At 36.0% G+C, this 20,529-nt stretch overlaps 1 protein-coding gene across 1 annotated transcript; it reads left to right on the forward strand.

Moving 5' to 3' along the window:
* Nucleotides 1-237: 237 nt before the first annotated feature.
* On the forward strand, nt 238-19,127 carry LOC113520785 (condensin complex subunit 1). The gene is made up of 21 exons (XM_052897257.1): nt 238-599; nt 2,246-2,359; nt 2,998-3,170; nt 3,654-3,826; nt 3,953-4,094; nt 5,822-5,917; nt 5,987-6,160; nt 6,748-6,909; nt 7,600-7,737; nt 8,194-8,559; nt 8,742-9,071; nt 9,496-9,696; nt 13,808-14,350; nt 14,444-14,623; nt 14,856-15,067; nt 15,905-16,075; nt 16,601-16,873; nt 16,986-17,250; nt 17,496-17,672; nt 18,141-18,243; nt 18,983-19,127. Exons 1-21 carry the CDS (start codon nt 482-484, stop codon nt 19,057-19,059), a joined length of 4,188 nt encoding a protein of 1,395 aa, XP_052753217.1. The 5' UTR covers nt 238-481; the 3' UTR covers nt 19,060-19,127.
* The last annotated feature ends 1,402 nt before the right edge of the window (nt 19,128-20,529 follow it).

Raw genomic sequence — 20,529 nt, forward strand, 5'->3', positions numbered from 1 at the left:
TATATTAACATTGAATGTAAATGATATCGAAGATTAAAACTTATTTTTAATGAACTGCTTATTTTCAAATCATTATCCCTATTCTATGCTACATAGAACTATTTTGATCGTTGTCATGTAATTCTTGTCTGAATGTTTTTTTTTATACAACTTAGAATGGCAAACAAGCTGACGGCCCACCTGATAGAAAGTGGTCACCGTCGCCTATGTTAATGTCAATTTAAATCATTGCAATCGACATGAGCTGCGTGGGCTAACCCCTTTGCCTTTGGAATAAACAGAATAAAAATAATAATTCAAATTTTAAATTTGTCTGTTACATGCCCGCGCTAACCTATTGTTTGTTTATATAAAATTAAAATAATTTCAATTGTGACTTTTAACTTAGATTCTAAATTGTGTTGTTTCAAGTTCTAATTTTAATATATTGATATAATGTTGTCTTAAACTTTTCATGCATACTAAATGAATTATAAACACAATGAGTCACTTTGATTTTGCTATACCTTTGCAAAAAGATGAATTACTTGAGGCACATGCAGGTCAATATCATGTTGAAGATGTAGTTCAACCACGTCTTCTTTTATCAAAACTCCAAGGCAAGTAATCTATCCATAAAATCTATCAATCTCTTGCGGCATAGTAAGAAAGAACTCAAGTGCCAAAGACCTCTAGCCTTCTATACACTTCTTACTTCTTGCACTTTTATATCTCGTGCATGCACATATTCTGGATACTCTTGATGTCGCTTTCAGAATGAACACGGCCTATCTAATAATAATAGGTTTCTCTAGGTCTCACCAATTACATACATCCAACTATTTTCGCATAAAATATCAATATGATGTATATTTATTAGGTTTATTTTTCTAGAAAGTGTTCATTGCATTGTAATGGGTTGAAAATTAATCTGATTAATATGGATTGCATGGTTAATAAAATACTACTTACTGTTCTTGACCTCTACATCTGCCAGAGTTATGATTATAATACTTTATCTGTCTTATGCAAAGTATTGTGCATACCTATTTTACTAATTACAACTGCCAAACTAAAATGAAATATATAAATAAAAAGTAGAACACTAGGTATTTAATATTATTAAGTATTAATATTAAGTAGTAAACTTTGTTATACATAACTTGAAAACATAGGTTGAAACAACTTTAACTCTGTTGTCTCTGTGATCTAAATGTGCTCACCTTTTTTTAAAGTTCAATGCTAATTTCTATCAGTAATAGGAATTTTAAGATGCGGTTAATAGCAATGTGTATATTTTAGGATATAAAGTATTTTCCAAAAGAGATATATTGTTTGTGCATGAGTGGTTTGCAGCTACAAATTATGTATTGTAGCATTTCTTCTTTATTGTGATAGAATCTAAAAATATTTTTTGTGCATAAGCAGGGTTGGCCAATATTTGAATTACTTGTAATTAAAACACAAATCCATATTTGGAATTTGTATTTCAATTGAAATACAATTTCAATTATTTCCTCAAAATGTAATCAGTACTACATAGTTCAGATACCTGATACTGAGGTATTTTGTAGTTAATATTTCCAATACTTATGACTTTAAAATACATTTTAATGTAAATACATTTAACCTTCTTGATCTAATATCTATTTTATATTGATGTAATTCTATTTACATTACTTAATAGCTGACTGTATTCTGTAATTTATATTTAAACATCAAAATTATTTAATATTAAAAATTAAATATATTTAAAATTAAATCATTTTGTATTAAAATATTTTGGTATTTCATATTTTAAATACATAGAAGTCAGTATTTTGTAATTTGTTTTTTAATCAAAACTTAGCATGTATTTTGCCCAACTCTGGACATAGACTTATTTGGTCCATGTGCTTATTTAGTTTGTTTAAATAGTTTCCTAAAAACCCCTTTGCCAGACTCTTTGAGTGGTTTAATCTTAACAATACAAACCAGATATTAAGAACATTCTACTTTGAAATGTCTGTGCTTAAGTTGGGTATTCTTTGCCCCTACCTTTACTAATTGGTCTTAATTCATCTGTCTTATGGGGAGTAGCTTCATACCTATTTTTTGACTGCCAAACTGAAATGAGTTATATAAATAAAACACTAAGCATTTAGAATAATAATCAACTAATCGCAGACCTTCTTTTAGTTAGTTTATCCTCTGGATTTACCTTCACAGCTTGTTGCCTGGTTTATTTAAAAGAATATATAAGAAGACCCTTATTTGAACATTACAGATGCTGCTCGTGCATACAACTCTGATGGTGTAAACTATATACTGGAACACTTTGACACCTACTTTTCCATAATAGTTCATGGCAATAAACTTGAATGGAACATCATTAATAAAGGTATGTCTGCAATCAAGTTTATTCATTTATTTACACCACTTCTTCTTCATTGCACCACTTAAAGAATAATACAATGATAAATATATATTACACTTATGAATTATAAAAGGTAGTCAGATCACTAAAGCAATCTCTTCCAAACAACCTTTGACTTGAGAAGAAAGAAAAAAGTTGGCAGCTATTTGGCACAAGAAATGTAACTAATAAAAAAAGAAAAATGCTAATGTTAATAAAACATGTTAATAATCATATGCACACCTTACATCTAAGTACTTATAATAATATTTGCTACAAAAACGAATATATAAAATGCATAACATACATTCATATAATATACATATTGTAACACTATCAATTTAATTTATCATTTAATCAACACTTAAACAAAACACGTAAATGAAGATATTTGGTACTAATATATAATTAAGGAAGTAGAAGTATATTGGAGATATATATATATATATATATATATATATATATATATATATATATATATATATATATATATATACTTCACTCATAATAAATTTGATCAATTTAATGACATATTATCACAATTATAGCAATATTTTTCATGGTATTATACATCAAAATTAGGCAGCATTTTAAAGTAATATTTTATATTATTACAATTTTAGGTTTTGACCATATTGTCCGAGCTGCAAAAAACCTTTGCAACCACCTCGAGCTCATATTTCAGGACCAAGAAATTGATACTGATGTTCGTATCAAGAACCTTAATGTTGTCAAAATGACGATGTACCTATTTACACAAGTAATGAAGACAAAAGATACCAAGTTAGCAGCTGATGTATGGATTTTTTTATAATTATTGCCTGATTATATTATATATATATGGCCTTACTAAAATGTTATTGGAACATTTTAATTAATAGTTTTTGATGAAATGTTTAATATAATTTTATATACTCATATTTTTATTTGATATTAGCTGTGACATAAATATCATTCATTAAAACTTAATATAATCATTTTTATCTAACACTTCTTATTTGATATATTTTTTTTAATGAAATTGACTATCTGTAGTGATTAAACTTATGACTTGGTTAATTGACTAACATCACAATATACAAAAATATTAAATTAAATACTTTGGTGGATACATTTGTCTCTATAGACATGTATTTATCTAACAAATACATTTGTTAGATAAATACATGTCCCCCTCCCCACCCCCTAAATACTAGTTTATCAACAATATATGTTTATTTATATACAACTCAGCCTTTTGAGTATTCTTAGTTTAATAACATTAATTATTATTACTTAGAACTCAACAAAATTGACATTGGGCAAGAAAGGCAAAAAAGCAACTGATGATGAGGAATTTTGTGGATGGACGGAATCTGATAAGCAAGCTGCTCTTATTACTTTGCATTTAGTACTCCAACAACCATTATCTCGCCTGTGGGACCCACCACTCGCTGAAGACAATTTTGTCTCGTAAGTTGCCTTACAGGATCGCAACCTAAAAAAAATATTAAACTGGCTTCAATCCTTACATTTCTTGCTTTAAATTAAATGTTATAATGTGTTTTTACATTTTTATTTATACCTTTGTATTTGCAGAATGGTAGCAGACCCCTGTTACAAAGCACTAGAGGAGCAAATAATAAAAAATAAAGTAATAAGAGAAACAGTGTTTCAAGTTCTTGGTGTCCTTATAAAAAAATACAACCATGGAACATCCTGCCTAATTAAACTGGTTCAGGTAATTAATTAAATTCTATTAATACTTTCTAATTTAATACTCATTGTTTCAAGTAATTGTTATAATTACTTCAAACAATGAATGTAGAAGTTTGTAAACAGGTTTGATTATTCATTTGCTTTAACATCATATTAAATTCTTTGTTTGTTCCATTAACATGTGGGCTTGTAACTTCTCTCTGAGGATTTTTCCTATATGCTACAATATAAGGCTTTTAAAAACATGCCTATAATTTTATAAAAAGACAACCTAAAGACGTTTATTGATGATGTTAGCCACTTCACATCAGCAGACCAACTCTTGAACTTAATATGTATGGATATCAATCCAATTTAATATCAATGATAGGCCTCAATATTTCAATGCAAATGTGTAACAATAACCGAGGCTGCTGCGGCTGTACATAAACTAGGAATAAATGGTATTGTCATTAGATTATTATCTGACAGCGCAACGGTACTAAAAGCACTACGAAACAACAAGACAAACAACAAATTAATAATTTAATGTCACCATTCACTGGATATCTTCCAATAACCGAGTTCCCCTACAGTGGATAAGAGGGCACAGTGGATCTTATGGTAACGATGCTGCAGACGAACTAGCTAGAAGAGGTTCAGAAACGAGTGTGGTAGGCCCGTATCCATCCGTTTTCTTCCGTTCTCGCAATTTCGAATATGGATTCGTCAAAGATCCGCTGACATACAAAACCAAAAATGGATAGAAGCAACTGATTGCAGACAATCAAAATTGATCGTGCCAACGTTGAATCAACGATTATCAAAACGTTTATTTAAATAGGAAAAACCTCAAAATAATCATAGGGATAATAGCGGGCCATTGTGCATTAAACAAACATTTATACACAATAGGAGCCACAGACAGCCCTCTATGTCGAAGTTGTTTCGACGCCGAAGAAACGACTACTCACATAATCCTGGAATGTAAAGCTTTAGCCCATCAACATTTAGAAATCCTCGGAACAGTAAGGTCGCTCCGTGAGGCTTGTGAAGATCCCAGGAAGCTTCTGTTCTTCAGGGCGGAGTTGGGTTGGCTGTACTAGCTACGACTCATACGCACAACGGCCCAAATAAGAGGCTAAGCGCGGAAAAGAGAGTCCAATTTACATTACATTACAATATCAATGACAGTGTTGTACTACACTCATAAAATAACAATTAGAAATTAATATATGTGTAAAAAATTAGTTAAGTTAAAATTGGGATCAGTTTGCATCAGAACAGTATGAAATCATTATGTTGCTAGTATTGCAATTCGAGAGTGAAACATTTCAATTCCAACATCAATCTATTGGAATTTATTTCAAAAGTAATCCCACAGATTGATCATGAGCTCATCTGACTCCTTAAAAATAAGGAAAATTACTGGTTAAATAATTATTGGCCAAGTTACATATTGTGTACTGCATCATTTCCAATGGAATTTGGTGTGGTATATAATTAATTCCTAATCAATATTGTATTCAATCATCTCACTAGTAAACTGTGAGTTTTTACGGTTGACTGCTTGTGATTCAACTTGGATAAGAATTTGTAACATTATTTATGGAATGGTATAAGAAGAAAAACTTGAAATAAAACCATAATTAAACAAATATTATGTTTCTTAAATATGAAAAGGCCCGTATATGATGTTAATGGCTTATTACGATGGTGTATATCACAGTATTCAGAACAGAATTTTATATTTTTTTTTTCTAATCGCAGGTTCTTCAAATGGCTGAGCATGCTGTATCCCCAATATGTGCAGGAGTTGTTCAACTGACCAAAGATTTTGGACTCGGAACTTTTGGACCACAAATGGTAATAATATTAATCTTGTTAAGTTTTTATTGAAATAAATATTTTCTTTTAAATAATAATAAATTGCAGGTTCGTGAAATTGCAGAAGCATTAGCATCGACAGATGAAGAAAATGCAGGTGCTGGCACAGAGCAAGGTGCTGCAAAAAATTGTGGAGCATTTTTGCTAGAACTTACAAAAGAGCTTCCTAAAGAAATGACTGGGGCGATAGCTACTATTCAACCCTACTTAGAAAGTGATGAGGTACATTGATTGATTTTATGTCTATTTTTGTACAGTTTAAATTACAAATACCAACCGGAGGCTAAACTTAACATTTAAAAACAAATTTGTAATTATATTTACCCATTTTATATTACAGAAATATGTAGCAAATACCAAAATTAGCAAATTTCACCATTTATTAAATAATAGACTGATAAAACATGCGCCATTTATATAAATTAGGTTCATACACAACTTCTCGATGACTTGTAAATTTTTTTTTTAAATCTGTTCATTTTCTTATAATGAAATAATTAATAGACATTAAAAGTAGTTATTATATATAGGATCTCTTGCTTCTAGTCTCCCTATCAAATTTTCAAGGAAAAACTTCAATATGCAGAACTGCACAATTACGATCTCAAAAAAAATTTTAAACCACGTTTTTGAATCACTTATTAAGTTTATTTTTATTCAAAGAATTATGAAACTCCACAAAGCATGTATCTAAGTATAGAATGTCTTTGGCACTCTTCTTTCTGCCTCTCACGCAAGAGTCATTACCTGAAGAATGATAAATTAATTATAGTATAAATTGTATAATAATGGATTTTACTAATCACCAGTCTTACACACTCCGCATCAGCGTGTTGGGCATGATGTGCGAGGTGCTGAGCGTGGAACTCCGCGGCGAGGGACTGACTGACCAGCAGCGCGCGCAACGTGACGACTTCCTTGATGACCTCTATGAACATATGCACGACCTGTCCGCATATGTTAGACACAAGGTATGGGTATGCTTAGGTACATGTATGGATGTATTTAGGTACATAATTTACTCTTACACATAGAGTTATTTACTCTATATACCTAATCTGAGCTCCTCCTATCCTCACTACCGGGTATTGTAACGCAATGGTAAGGGTAAGGAAGAAACTTGCCCCAGCATGGTACACAAAATATTTATTTGATTTATTCTTGACGGTTTTTTAATGAGTAAAAATAGAATGGTAGTCCCGTCATCGCTGTCGAGATATACTTTCAAGGCGCCAGGTAGTGATGACAGATGATGATGAAGCTGGTAAATTGACCCATAGACAATAGGAATTAACCATGATGGTATTCAAGAGAGCCCACGTTAAAGTCAACCAAAAAGTTAAAGTCATATATAATGAGGATTAACCACCCCATTCATCATCATCATCATCATATCAGCCTTTAAGTGTCCACTGCTGAACATAAGCCTCCCTCTTGGAGAGTTTTGCCACGCTTGGCAGGCGGATTGGCAAACATAATTAACCTTAAGAGATGTTTTAAGAGGGATGCTGCTGTCCATTCCTAGCCCTCCTTAAGTCGCCTCTTACGACACCCAAGGTATAGAAAGGAGTTATTTTGTACCTGGGACCACACAACCACCACCCCATTTTTAACAATCATTTCATATATTCATGATAGTTGTCGTTCATGGCTCGTGCTAGGTGCTGCAATTTTGGTGTCGACTGCAGCGTGAAAATTGCGTGCCAGTGAGTAGGCAACGCACCGTGCTGGAGCGTGCCATCGGACGATTGCGGGACAAGGCCGCGCTCGTTAGGAAAGCCGCTATTCAACTACTCAAAGTAACTTTTTATTTTACTTTAAACATGTATAATATAGCTATAATCTACTGTATTCTTGCATGAATAAATACACAAATAGATCATGTACAGAATAAACATACATGATACTTTCTATTCAAAAAACGCATTTGATTAAAATAATTTACAATAAAAATCGCAGGGAAAACAATTGTATTATAACTGTGAAAATTTATATAAACATTTTGGATTCTTTCTATTTCATGCTTAAATTGCTAGTCTGAGCAAGCAAATGCGTTTTCTAGGTAAAAAGAATATTGATTCTTGACACTATTTGTGTGCTATTTGCCACACATCTGCTATAATAATTTGTAATTTATTAAAATAGAAGCATTTATATGATATTATATCTATCTTTTAATTTTAAACTACAATGACTATAATAAATGTACTAATTATCTTTAATAAAGTATTTACGGTTCGGGACTTTTTGTTCAGGTCTTTTTAGAATGTAATCCTTTTTCGGCTCAACTAAAATTGGAAATGCTAGAGGAACAATTGCAAACTGAAGAAAAAATATTGGATGAACTTCAAAAAAAACTAAATCCGGGGCCGGACCCTGATCTTGTCAAAAAGTGGGAAAAAATAGAAAAAGATGTAGTAAAGATAATAAAAGAAAAAATGGATATTTTAACGCAAGACGAACCAGAGCTTTCACAGGCATCACTAGAAAATTTATATGAAGCGATACGTAAAAATATCCGTGAAAAGAATTATTACAAAGCCTACCTTATTGTGAAACACACTGAGCGACAATATCCAGATGCAAAACTTTTAAGATTGGATATGGAAAAAAGTGATCAGGTATGATTAATAATTCGTTCTTGTATCTATTAGTACAGATAAACCTAAATAAAAAGTTATATTTATTCCACTATGCTCTTTATAAATTGAGATATATTTATATAAGAAATTTGGTTCTGTTGGTAGGTAAAATTTTTCAATAGAAACACATTAACATTGTAAACATTTTTTTGTTATTTCAGATAGAGTATTTCATCGCCTTGCTACGAAATATTTTCATTATTCCGGATCGGAGAAATTCGATAACACATACACAGCAATGTGAGAATGAAATAGCGCTATACAAGAGAATTGAAGAGAAAGAGAACATAATAGCATTCCTGCAAGAGTCTGTACACTTCAGTCGTATGGTTTCTGAAGCAGTACCTCTAATAAATTCACTACTGATGTCAAAACAGGCTGGAGATGTCAGCGAGGCGATAGACTTCTTCACTACTGCTCACCACTTCAATATCGAATCAGCTAAGACAGGAGTCGTTAATATGTTAATGCTCGTATGGTCGCCTGATCAGGTTAGAAGGAGCTTTTATATTTTTGGTAATATATATTTTATCTGTAAGATCAAATCTAACTTCTTTTTATCAATACTTGTCGCCTATAAACATGAACAGGACATCACAGAACAGTACTTTGAAACCTCATGCATTACCATTGTTGGGGGCTAAGATTCTATGTTATCATATCTAATAATCGCTACTAAACACGATCTTTTCACATATCAAGCAGTGTATTTAAATAACGACCTAGTACTTTTAAAAATTTAATGTTTTTATTTCCGTTTAATATAGTAATAGTCATGGTAATACGATTCGATAACAGTGGTCGAAAGAGTTCGTCATCGATAATATGGACTAACAGTCCATATTATCATTGCAAATGTTATCGTTGCTCTTAAATATTTGCAATTGAAATAGTGATATTGGTGCGCTTGCGCAGGACAAGCGCGAGGCGGTGGAGCGGGCGTACCGCGCCATGTACGTGGAGGGCGAGGAGCGCGCGGAACGGGCACGCGCTGCGGGCGCGGCGCGGCGGCTGGCCGCGCTCGCCGCGCGCCTCGACGCCGGCGCCGCGCTCGCGCTGCACCACCTCGTGCGCCTGTGGCTCCAGCGCACCGACCTCACGCCCGCCGTCATACAGGCGAGTACCGCTCCCTCGCCCCGCCGCCGCCTTTAAGGCTCCTTAATAAGGAAATCGCGTGCGAGAGCACCGTGCGATACCTGGGGGTCGACATTGACCGGTCGCTGAGAATGGTGCCGCAGGTGGAGCGAGCCATAGCGCAGGCTCGCGCGGCGCGCGCCTTTCTCCGACCGGTACTTACATCCAGGCTGCCGTTACGGACACGGGTCTCCATTTACAAGACCTAAGTCCGTTCACGGCTTACCTCTGCCGCACCCGCTCGGTATGCACTGTGCTCTCCGACGCTTAGGCGCCGGCTGCAGGCCCAGCAGAATATCGCTCTTCGTTTGTGCACGGGAGCGGGCAGATACGTCCGCAACGACGTGATCGCCCGCGGCTTAGAGGTCCAAAGAAAACGAAGACGAGACAAGAAAGAAGAAGAGGCCAAAGAGTTCGTCGTCGGCATGGCGAGCAAAATGTTCGCCCGTGCCGACGGCGGACACCATCTCCACCTGAGGGGCCTCGCGCCGCTGCATGCGCGTCCGCCGGATGGCCATCCCACGCCTAGGGACCTCCTGAGCACAAGCGACTAGCGATCGTGATATATATATATTATAAAATATAAATATAATTATATATATATATATATATATATATATATATATATATATATATATATATATATATATATATATATATATATATATATAAATACATTTATATCATGTCTAACAAGAGCGAAGAAGGAAGCCTTCAAGAATGAAGACACCACGCCGGCATACACAGACCATCAGTGAATGCCGGCTGAAGAACCCAGCGACCCGGAGGTCGTCGCCTCCGGAGTTGAAGCCGGGGGTAGTGGGATATACCCCGAGGCCCCTACCTCGCCCGCCCACACATCATCTGGCGGGCATGAGATGTCTCTGTTGATTGATTGATTGCTCCCTCACCACACCCCCACACCCGTTTGACCAACGCGGCGGTCTTAGTGTAAAATTGAAACGAAGCTCCCCATCTTCTCTATAACATTTGGTGAGATGAAATGAATGAATGAATGAAATGAATTTATTTTGCTAAAATGCAGGTAATTTTAGATGATAGAGGTTTATATTTCCCGTGTACATTCTGCCTCTATGTCAGCGTGCAAATTTTTAACAATATAATAAATTTATATATATATTCTACATTATATATTATATGTCATTAAATGTCATTGAAAGTCTCTGCATCAACTAGTATTGATTATTGGTATGTCAACTTTACTCATCTCTCCTTTCACATAAAAAATGTAATTTATACTTAAAGAAGGTTAAATAATAAATGTTATGTACTCGTACATTATTATTGTTTTACATACTACTAGTACATTCTTATTGTCAGCAATATTTTGTGAGACGTGCAATCGTGTTATAAACCAGCAACAACACTTCTGCTTTATTCACCATGCAACAACTCTACTTGTACATTCCTTTGATCCTTCGAGCGGTACCCGTACATTGTAAAACATCAGTGTTATAACATATTTCCTTATAGTAAGTCTATAATTGTCTCTGAATAAATTTAAGAGCGTTCGTAAATTTTCCTTACGAAGTGTGGCAGCGTCACGATTATCAGTCAATTCTCAAAAACAGTTTATCGTTTTTCAATGTTTCTGCCTGATTATATGAAAAGTTCTCTACTAGTAAACTAAAACGTAAATCATGCAATAATCCTTACTAATATGATAAATGCGAAAGTGAATTTGTTTGTTCATTGCCTTATAGCACCTTAACGACTTAACCAATCACTATGAAATTTGATACCTACATATACTATATGGGATGAAAAAGGATACAAGTTACTTTTTATCCCGATCAATAAATATATCCCAGAACACGAACAAAGTCACGGTTAAAAAATAATGTTCTTACAAAGCTATCACTAAAAATTTGGATTTTCAAATAATAAAAATAAGTAGGTGTAAAATTTTTAGTAGTACATTTATATGCAACATGTTCTATAATTTCGCTAGCAGAACACTTTTTAAATAATCAATTTTCAATTGTTTTTGAAAGTTGACATATACGAGGTCTGTCCGGAAAGTTCGTATAAAAGTGTTCTGGAATGCGAGAAAGAGGAGTGCGGAGGCCAGGTAAGCGCAGGACCCCTTCCTTATGTCCCTAACAATGCTTCAGTTCTGGTCATTGCGAACTGGCTTGTCACGCCATCTGTGAAGTTACCTCTTAACGAAACCCCGTCGGCATGGAGCCCGCTTCCGTTGAAGAGCAGCGCGTCGTAATCAAGTTTCTCTCGAAACTCGGCAAGAATGGAAGACATCCGGGGAACCACGAACAAAAAAATCAAGAAAATCCCGCTCAAATGTCAAGACAATGTTGATTGTTTTTTTCGATGTTCGGGGGATTGTCCATCAAGAATTCGTCCCTCCAGGCCAGACAGTTGATGGAAAATTCTACGTCGATGTGCTCAGACGCCTCAAAGCTCGTGTGGCACGAGTTCGTCCAGAATGGCGCGAGAGGGGCGTTGGATTCTTCACCACGACAATGCCCCTGCCCACACCTCTCTTGTTGTCCGTGAGTTTTTGAGTAAAAATTCCATTACGGTGACCGAACACCCCCCCCCGATTCGCCGGATTTGGCCCCGTGTGACTTCTTCTTGTTCCCCAAAACCAAATTGGTACTTCGGGGGCGGCATTTGGGGGACATAAATGAGATAAAAAAAGCTACGACGGGGCAGCTGAGAAACCTACAACCAGAGGACTTTCAAGGAGCCTTCTCACAGTGGAAACGGCGTTGGCACAAGTGCATTATGTCACAGGGGGAGTACTTTGAAGGGGATAAAATTGATTTACCTGAATAATTGTAAAATAAAATTTTTAAAAACTTTTATACGTACTTTCCGGACAAACCTCGTACACTCGCGAGCAACCAAATCGACTCAACCCTTGACAGCGCACATATGCATTGATTTTACTAAAACGACAAACAAGTCTTTTAAAATTAAATAACTATTATTATGTAGTAAAGTCAAAAGGTTTCGAAATTATTTTTTTTCTAAATTTGATCAATAAATAGAACATTTTTTATTTGTATTGTACAATACCTGAGATATATAAAGACTAAGCAACCTCTAAAAGGACTTTTATACCAGTGAAACTATTCGGATTTATCCATTTATCCACTACACCTTTACTTTTACGTTGTATGTAATACGAGGTTTGTCCGGAAAGTACGTAAAAGTTTTTTAAAAATTTTATTTTACAATTATTCAGGTAAATCAATTTTATCACCTTCAAAGTACTCCCCCTGTGACATAATGCACTTGTGCCAACGCCGTTTCCACTGTGAGAAGGCTCCTTGAAAGTCCTCTGGTTGTAGGTTTCTCAGCTGCCCCGTCGTAGCTTTTTTTATCTCATTTATGTCCCCCAAATGCCGCCCCCGAAGTACCAATTTGGTTTTTGGGAACAAGAAGAAGTCACACGGGGCCAAATCCGGCGAATAGGGGGGTGTTCGGTCACCGTAATGGAATTTTTACTCAAAAACTCACGGACAACAAGAGAGGTGTGGGCAGGGGCATTGTCGTGGTGAAGAATCCAACGCCCCTCTCGCGCCAATTCTGGACGAACTCGTGCCACACGAGCTTTGAGGCGTCTGAGCACATCGACGTAGAATTTTCCATCAACTGTCTGGCCTGGAGGGACGATATGATGGACAATCCCCCGAACATCGAAAAAAACAATCAACATTGTCTTGACATTTGAGCGGGATTTTCTTGATTTTTTTGTTCGTGGTTCCCCGGATGTCTTCCACTCTTTGCTTTCACGGCCATTCTTGCCGAGTTTCGAGAGAAACTTGATTACGACGCGCTGCTCTTAAACGGAAGCGGGCTCCATGCCGACGGGGTTTCGTTTATCACAGATGGCGTGACAACCTTCGCACCGCACGGCGGTCAGACCAGAACTGAAGCATTGTTAGGGACATAAGGAAGGGGTTGTATGGCCTCCCCACTCCTCTTTCTCGCATTCCAGAACACTTTTATACGAACTTTCCGGACAGACCTCGTATTAAGTATATGAAATTTAATCGATAAGTAAACAGAAAGTCTGTTTGTTAAGTAATAAATATCATCTTTTTAGGTATTTTGGGAAATGTTCCTTAAAAAAATCGACGGAACGACTGACATGGAGAGTTACGCGGCGCTCTCACTTCTGGTGATGATTGCTAAAGCCAAACCATCGGTCGCGCTCGCGAACCTGGAAGTGATACAATCCCACGGTCTCACCGCCGAATATGAATACAGAAACCTTAGCGTGCAACTACTTTTATCATTGGCAACGAAGAATCAGCGATATCCCGCAGACCATTCCATATTTACCTCCGTATACGACAGTCTAATGGAAGCTTACTTAAAATTTAATAGCTTCATGTCATTTGCAGCTAATTCAGTAGACTTTTTTTATGCTGTGTGTGACACTCCGGATGTCCTATGTACAAAGCTATTAGCAGAAATGTATAAAAAAATAAAGGAAACCACAGTAAATGATAATGACAGCGAAGAAGAGGCCAGCATGCCCATAGAGTTACTAATACGATTTATATTTGTCTTGGGTCAAGTTGCACTGCAGCAGTTAATATATCTCGACATAAGCGTGTACAGTGAACTTAGAAGAAGGAATCAGGTAAATAAAAAATATTAACAGACATAAAATGTTACGTTTGATGTACTCATATTAAGAAGTAATGTATCTATTTTATTCTTATATCTATTTTAGGTGCGGGAGGAACGAAAAATAGAAGAGAAGAAAAAGAAGAAGGCTGGAACGTTCGCGACACCGGCGCGACGCGGACGGGTTGATGACCTGCGTCGACAAACGCTTATGAACGTCAGCGGCGCTAGCGCCTCCTCGCGCGGGCAACGCTCCGCCAGTGTCACCTCCAACAAAGCACCTTCAGTAAGTGAAAACCATATTACAAATCATACTTTATATGATTGGTATACTAACAATCCATTTCTGATTTGCACATATGCAAATTGTACATACACAGTCTCTTCAAAATATATGTAAATAACATTAAAGTTATGTAATTTAGAAGACGTAAGTGGGGAATACCATTTAATTATACAGGAAAAAGTTGGTACAATAGATAAACAATATATTGATTATTATGTATTAAATTCGGTAGACTAATACTACTATGACGGAAGATGATACCGGGTTAGAAGGGGCGGTAGCGGACGACGCGGACGCGGAATACGTTCGCAACGTGTGCGAGCGAGACATCGTAGGTGACGGTACAACGCTGGCCCGCTACCTGCCGCTACTGCGCTGGCTACTCTCTAACCCTGCACGCTGCACTCCGCCGCTGCAAGCTGCCGCCGCGCTCACCTTCACTAGGTACGTACGACACTTCGTAAGCACCAACACAGCACTGCCGCACTAGCGCGGGGAGTGGATAGTTACTAACGGAATGTATGGAATATCTTTCTAATATTATATATCGCATATTAGCACATAGCAGTTATTATAAAAGTATATTGTAGCTAGTTAATACTAAAGTATTTATCATGTATATCTAAAATCTTCAAAAGGGGTATAAAAAGGTTTCTTCAGGGTCGGCAACGCGCGCGTAATACCTTTGGTATTGCAGGCGTTCATAGGCTACGGTAACCGCTTACCATCAGGTGGGCCGTATGCTTGTTTGCCACCTCAGTAGTATAAAAAAATCTAAAGTACACTAGTTTACAACCATCAACGAATACTTTTTACTCTCCGCCAACCTCCCTCCCTCATTGCAAAACTAATTCTCATTTTAAGTAATATTACCAGAAGCAGACTTTGTCCTAAAGTCGTTTGCTTAGCTATGTCTGTCCCATTCGTGTTTCTACATTGAATCATTTGTGTTTGAAGGGTGGAATATGGCAGTTAATTTGCAGGATACAGAGGCATAACGTCTTAGTTCTCAGGAATGGCAATGCATGAAGGTTATCATGGGCGAAACAGTATATGTATTCTGTTATGACCATGGTACTATTCATGTCTATAGGCAACGATTACCACTTTCCTTTAAGCGGGCCATCAGCTTCTTTGCTATTCTAAATTGCATAAAAAATATACCTCAAAAAGACCTCTGCGTGGTCCTATCTGGAAACGTTGTGGTTTCCATTCTTACTTAATCTATCATCGCTCACTGATATCCTAATATTAAAAAGCTATTAAACTTTTTATATTCAGATTCATGCTAGTTTCAAATTCCGTATGCGAAGAAGGATTGCAACTAATGGTGACAGTTCTGAAGAGATCAAAGAACGTATCTCTGAGGACAAACCTGACCATCGCTTTTGCCGACCTCACTCTAAGATTTCCCAATCTTACACAACCTTGGACACATCATATTTATCACATGTAAGTAAACACCTAATTACTATCAATTAACTATTAATATTCATAATAAATATTTATTTTTTTATTTAATAAATTAATATAGCAAAAGCCATCTTAATCTGTAGTAGTCATTCACTAGCCTGACCAAACCAAAGGTTTAGTTCTTTTTGTTTTTTAATTATAGACCTACATATTTATTTTAATTTTAAACGACCAACCAAACTAAACTTTGACAAAGTTTGATAAACATGAGAAAAACATCTAGTACTCTTGCCACATTGGATTCATCTCCTCAGTTAGTTTCATTCTCAAAATGTCGTAAGAGGCGACTACAAGAACAAAGCACAATACAACAGCGTAAGAGAAGAAAATTTTAAAATGTAATACTATAGCAAGCTGTCTGCCTAGTATGGATATAGCAAGCTGGTACCCTCCTTGTATTAATAGGGATTCATACCCAATACCCGAATGTTAATGGATTAACAATCCTTACTTAAACTTATAATATTAATATAGATTCCCTAAGTAATTGCTTTTTATCACCAGCTTAAGTGACGAAGAGCTAGAAGTAAGACAGTGTGCTGTTAAAATGCTTTCGTTCCTCGTGCTTCATGAGATGGTACGCGTGAAGGGTCAAATCGCAGATATGGCGCTGTGTTGCGCCGACAAAGATCCACGCGTCGCTAACATGACGCGACTGTTTTTCAAGCAACTGTCCCAGAAAGGCAATGCTCTATACAATGTGATGCCTGACATTATATCGAGGTTGAGCGATCCAGAATTGAATGTCCCCGAGGAACAATATAGGGTCATTATGAAGTGAGTAATTTCCTTTAACAGTTACCATTTATTCTACAAGACTGTTCAAATAAATAAAAAATGTTAACTACATTAATATTCTTTGTTATCTAAATCAATCAATTTATTTCAGATACATAACATCACTAATTCAAAAAGATCGTCAAATGGAGGCTCTAGTCGAAAAGTTATGTCAGCGTTTCAAGCTGTCTACTGAAGAACGACAATGGCGGGACCTCGCATACTGTCTTTCATTGTTCAACTACAACGAACGATCGCTCCGCAAACTCATAGAAAACTTAGATTGTTATAAAGATAAACTACATTGCAATGGAGTCATGGAATGTTTTACGACACTCATGAATAGTACTTCGAAAATGGCACGCAACGAGATAAAGGTACATGTACGGTTTACTTTCATTATAGTTATTAATTCAAAACAACGTTTTCTGATTAACAGGCATGATAGAAATATAAGAGGCAATAATATTGTTTTCGTTGTTTTGAAACTTTTTATATTATAAATTTCATATAGAAACTTGGGAATTTAAATACTAGCAAATGTTGTCAAAGCTTCACAGACGCTACCAACTTCTAAACGTTTATATTAAAAACTATTAATTACTGTCGCTTTAATTTACAGACATTAGTGACGGAACTAGGGGACAAAATCGAGGAATGCTTTGCTGTCCGCGATGGCGAGGAGGGCGAGGGGGACGCGGCGAGCGCAGCGGCGACGGAGGCGGCCGTCCGCGCTACGCCGCGACGCAGACCCGCGCCGCGCCGCCCCCGCCGACGTTCCTCAAGCAGCCCCGACGAGGTATGGACTCGCAATATTGTGCTTTCCACTGTCAATATTAAGAGAAGTCTAACTGCCCCTATTGCTAACAATATATTCTAACAGGTCGATCTCCACACGGTTCCTCTCGAAACTGAAAACTAGCAACAGCTACTTAATTATATTTTAAATCATCCCTTCCTAAATTAATTGTGGTCATCACTTAATGTATAATGTTTCCCTAAATAGATACATATTCATATCATAAAGTAAATAGTCTCACGTTTATTATAAAACATTTCTTAAATTTTTTAAAAAGCCATGAATCGACTTTGAGAGATATAGTCTTAACACACATATTATAAATTATTTCAATGCTTTTTTATTTTATATAAAACAGTTTTGTTCTAAATAAAATAAAAAAGTGTTGAACTAGGACTGTCCCCATTCATATAACATAACATAATAACATTTTAAATTATAACACAAATAATGTATATTATTTTTTAGAATGAACCACCAAACAATGATGCAACTCCCCAGTCAGTGAGAAAATCGAGCAGAAAGCCCACGAGGACCAGGAAAGCCGTATCCTATGATAGTGATGAATCAGGTTAGGCATTTTTTACTAATTTGTCTTTAATTAAAAACGAAATTAAAAATATTTATACACACCATTGTACAACTCGCCATCGACAAGGAGTTCTCCACCATACCTTATAGTCTAGATCGGTGTTTCCCAACATGGAGCCCACGCCTCACAGGGGGGTAATTTGATAGTTAAGGGGGAGCAATTAAAAAATGGACTCGAAGCGATTTTAACCTTCTTGCTCTGAGCCATTTAAATGCAATGCTATAAATAGATATCGGTGCCAATTTTTTTGTTAAAAGTAAATTAAAAAAATGCTGTAAATATTTATTAGATATAATCTCGTTTGACGTTACCAAAATATCAACTGGGCAATAAGAGTCGTCAAGTAAACTTTGCCGGGAAAAATTATGTATGGGGCCATTTTACAAATGTTCAAGTGGGGCATGACATCAAAAAGGTTGAGAAACACTGGTTTAGATGGTAGCGTACAGCGCGGTTACAGATATGTTTCCACAAAAACGCTCAGGTTATGGAATAAGCTCCCTGTCGAGGTTTTCCCAAGAGACTACAGCATGGGGTTCTTCAAAAAAGGCATAAAGAGGTTTCTTCATGGTCGGTCCCTGGTATTGCAGGCGTTCATAGGCTACGGTAACCACTTACCATCAGGTGGGCTGTAAGCTTACTTACCATCTCAGTGGTATAAAAAAAAAACTTTTTATACTATATAATTATATAACTGTATGTGCGTATTTATTTCCAGATGAAGAGGAACAGAAAGAAGAAGATGTTTTTAAAAAACCTGCTATCAAAAAAGCTACACGAAGAAGAAAACTGTAGGACATAAGAATTAACGTACCTGATAATGACGATTATTGAATCTTAATTATTAAATATTTCAACAATGACGGATTAAATTTTATTATCAAACCATTTCTAATCTGAATGCCTGTGTCAGAATAAATGGAGTCTATACGCACTGATTTGACATTAAATGTGGTATTAGACAGGGCTGTGTAGCATCTCCTAGCTGTTCAATCTATTAAGGACAATTGCTTGACCAATTTTATGCAAACACAACTGCTTCACGGTTGAAACACGAATGGGACACAAGCAATCTGACTTTTGTACAAACTATTATGGACAGTTGTTCAATTTTATGGAATCTGGCTGTGGATTCCGAATTAATGAGTCATTATTTAAGACTTTTATACGCCGACGGCCAAGTACTGCTTGCGTTTTTGGAGTATGAATTACTACAAATAGCGTGACTGTAATGAATAAAGCGTATGCAAGAAAAGGTATCAAAATAAATGCGAAAAAAACGAAGGTAATAGTTTTTGAAAGCAATGAAAATTTAAAGGCATTTCAAATAATTATAGGAAATGAAAAAGTGGAGTAAGTTAGTGAGTTTCTATATTTGGATTCATTGTTTATGAAAGATGAAAAGTGTGAGAGAGATATTAAAAGGAGAGTGAAAACGGGAAATAGTGTTAACGGTGCACTGTTCTGAATTATAGCAAGCAAAAATGTATCAAGGCTCGTCTTGCTATAATTCAAGGAGTACTGATATCAACAACACTCATGTATGGATGCGAATCGTGCGTATGGAAGATGAAGCATGGAACTCATAAAATGCTCTAGAGATGAGAAATCTCAGAACTATGTGTAGTACATTAAAAGACAGAATAAGAAACAGTGTGATTAGAGAGAATTGTGGACTAAAATACGGTGTAGTAACAAAAATTGAATATTGCGTTGGTTTGGCCATTTGGAGAGGACACATTGAAATGGATGAAAGAAGAATTACGACAGAGATTTATCGAGTAAGAATGATATTGCTGGTAGGGACCGCCCTAGATGGACATATGTCGACCAATTAGGCGACGTGCTGAAGAAGGGGCAAATTAAAAGTACCCGTAACCGGCGAGCGTGTATAAAAAGATTGATGAATGAAGAAAAAGCGAATGAGAGGTTTTGTTTGAATCCCAGCAAGTTACCATACCATTTTCACAAATCAAAAAAAAAAAAAAAAAAAAAAAAAAAAAAAAAAAAAAAAAAAACCGGCGAGCGTGTATAAAAAGATTGATGAATGAAGAAAAAGCGAAAGAGGTTTGTTTGAATCAGAGCATTTGGCGTTCTATTGTTTCTACCTGCCCTAATGAGAAACAGGCGTGACAGATATATATGTAAAATGAAGAAATATATGTAATGCAAACTTTAAGAATTAAATACTATTTCCTACTATTCTTTTTTTTTTTTCAATAGCGATTGGTTGTTATTTATACGACTATTTTTGCTAACGTCAAA

This window comes from Galleria mellonella, unplaced genomic scaffold, assembly GCF_026898425.1.
Source record: "Galleria mellonella isolate WM207_F2 unplaced genomic scaffold, CSIRO_AGI_GalMel_v1 utg36, whole genome shotgun sequence".
NCBI classification, from domain to species: domain Eukaryota; kingdom Metazoa; phylum Arthropoda; class Insecta; order Lepidoptera; family Pyralidae; genus Galleria; species Galleria mellonella.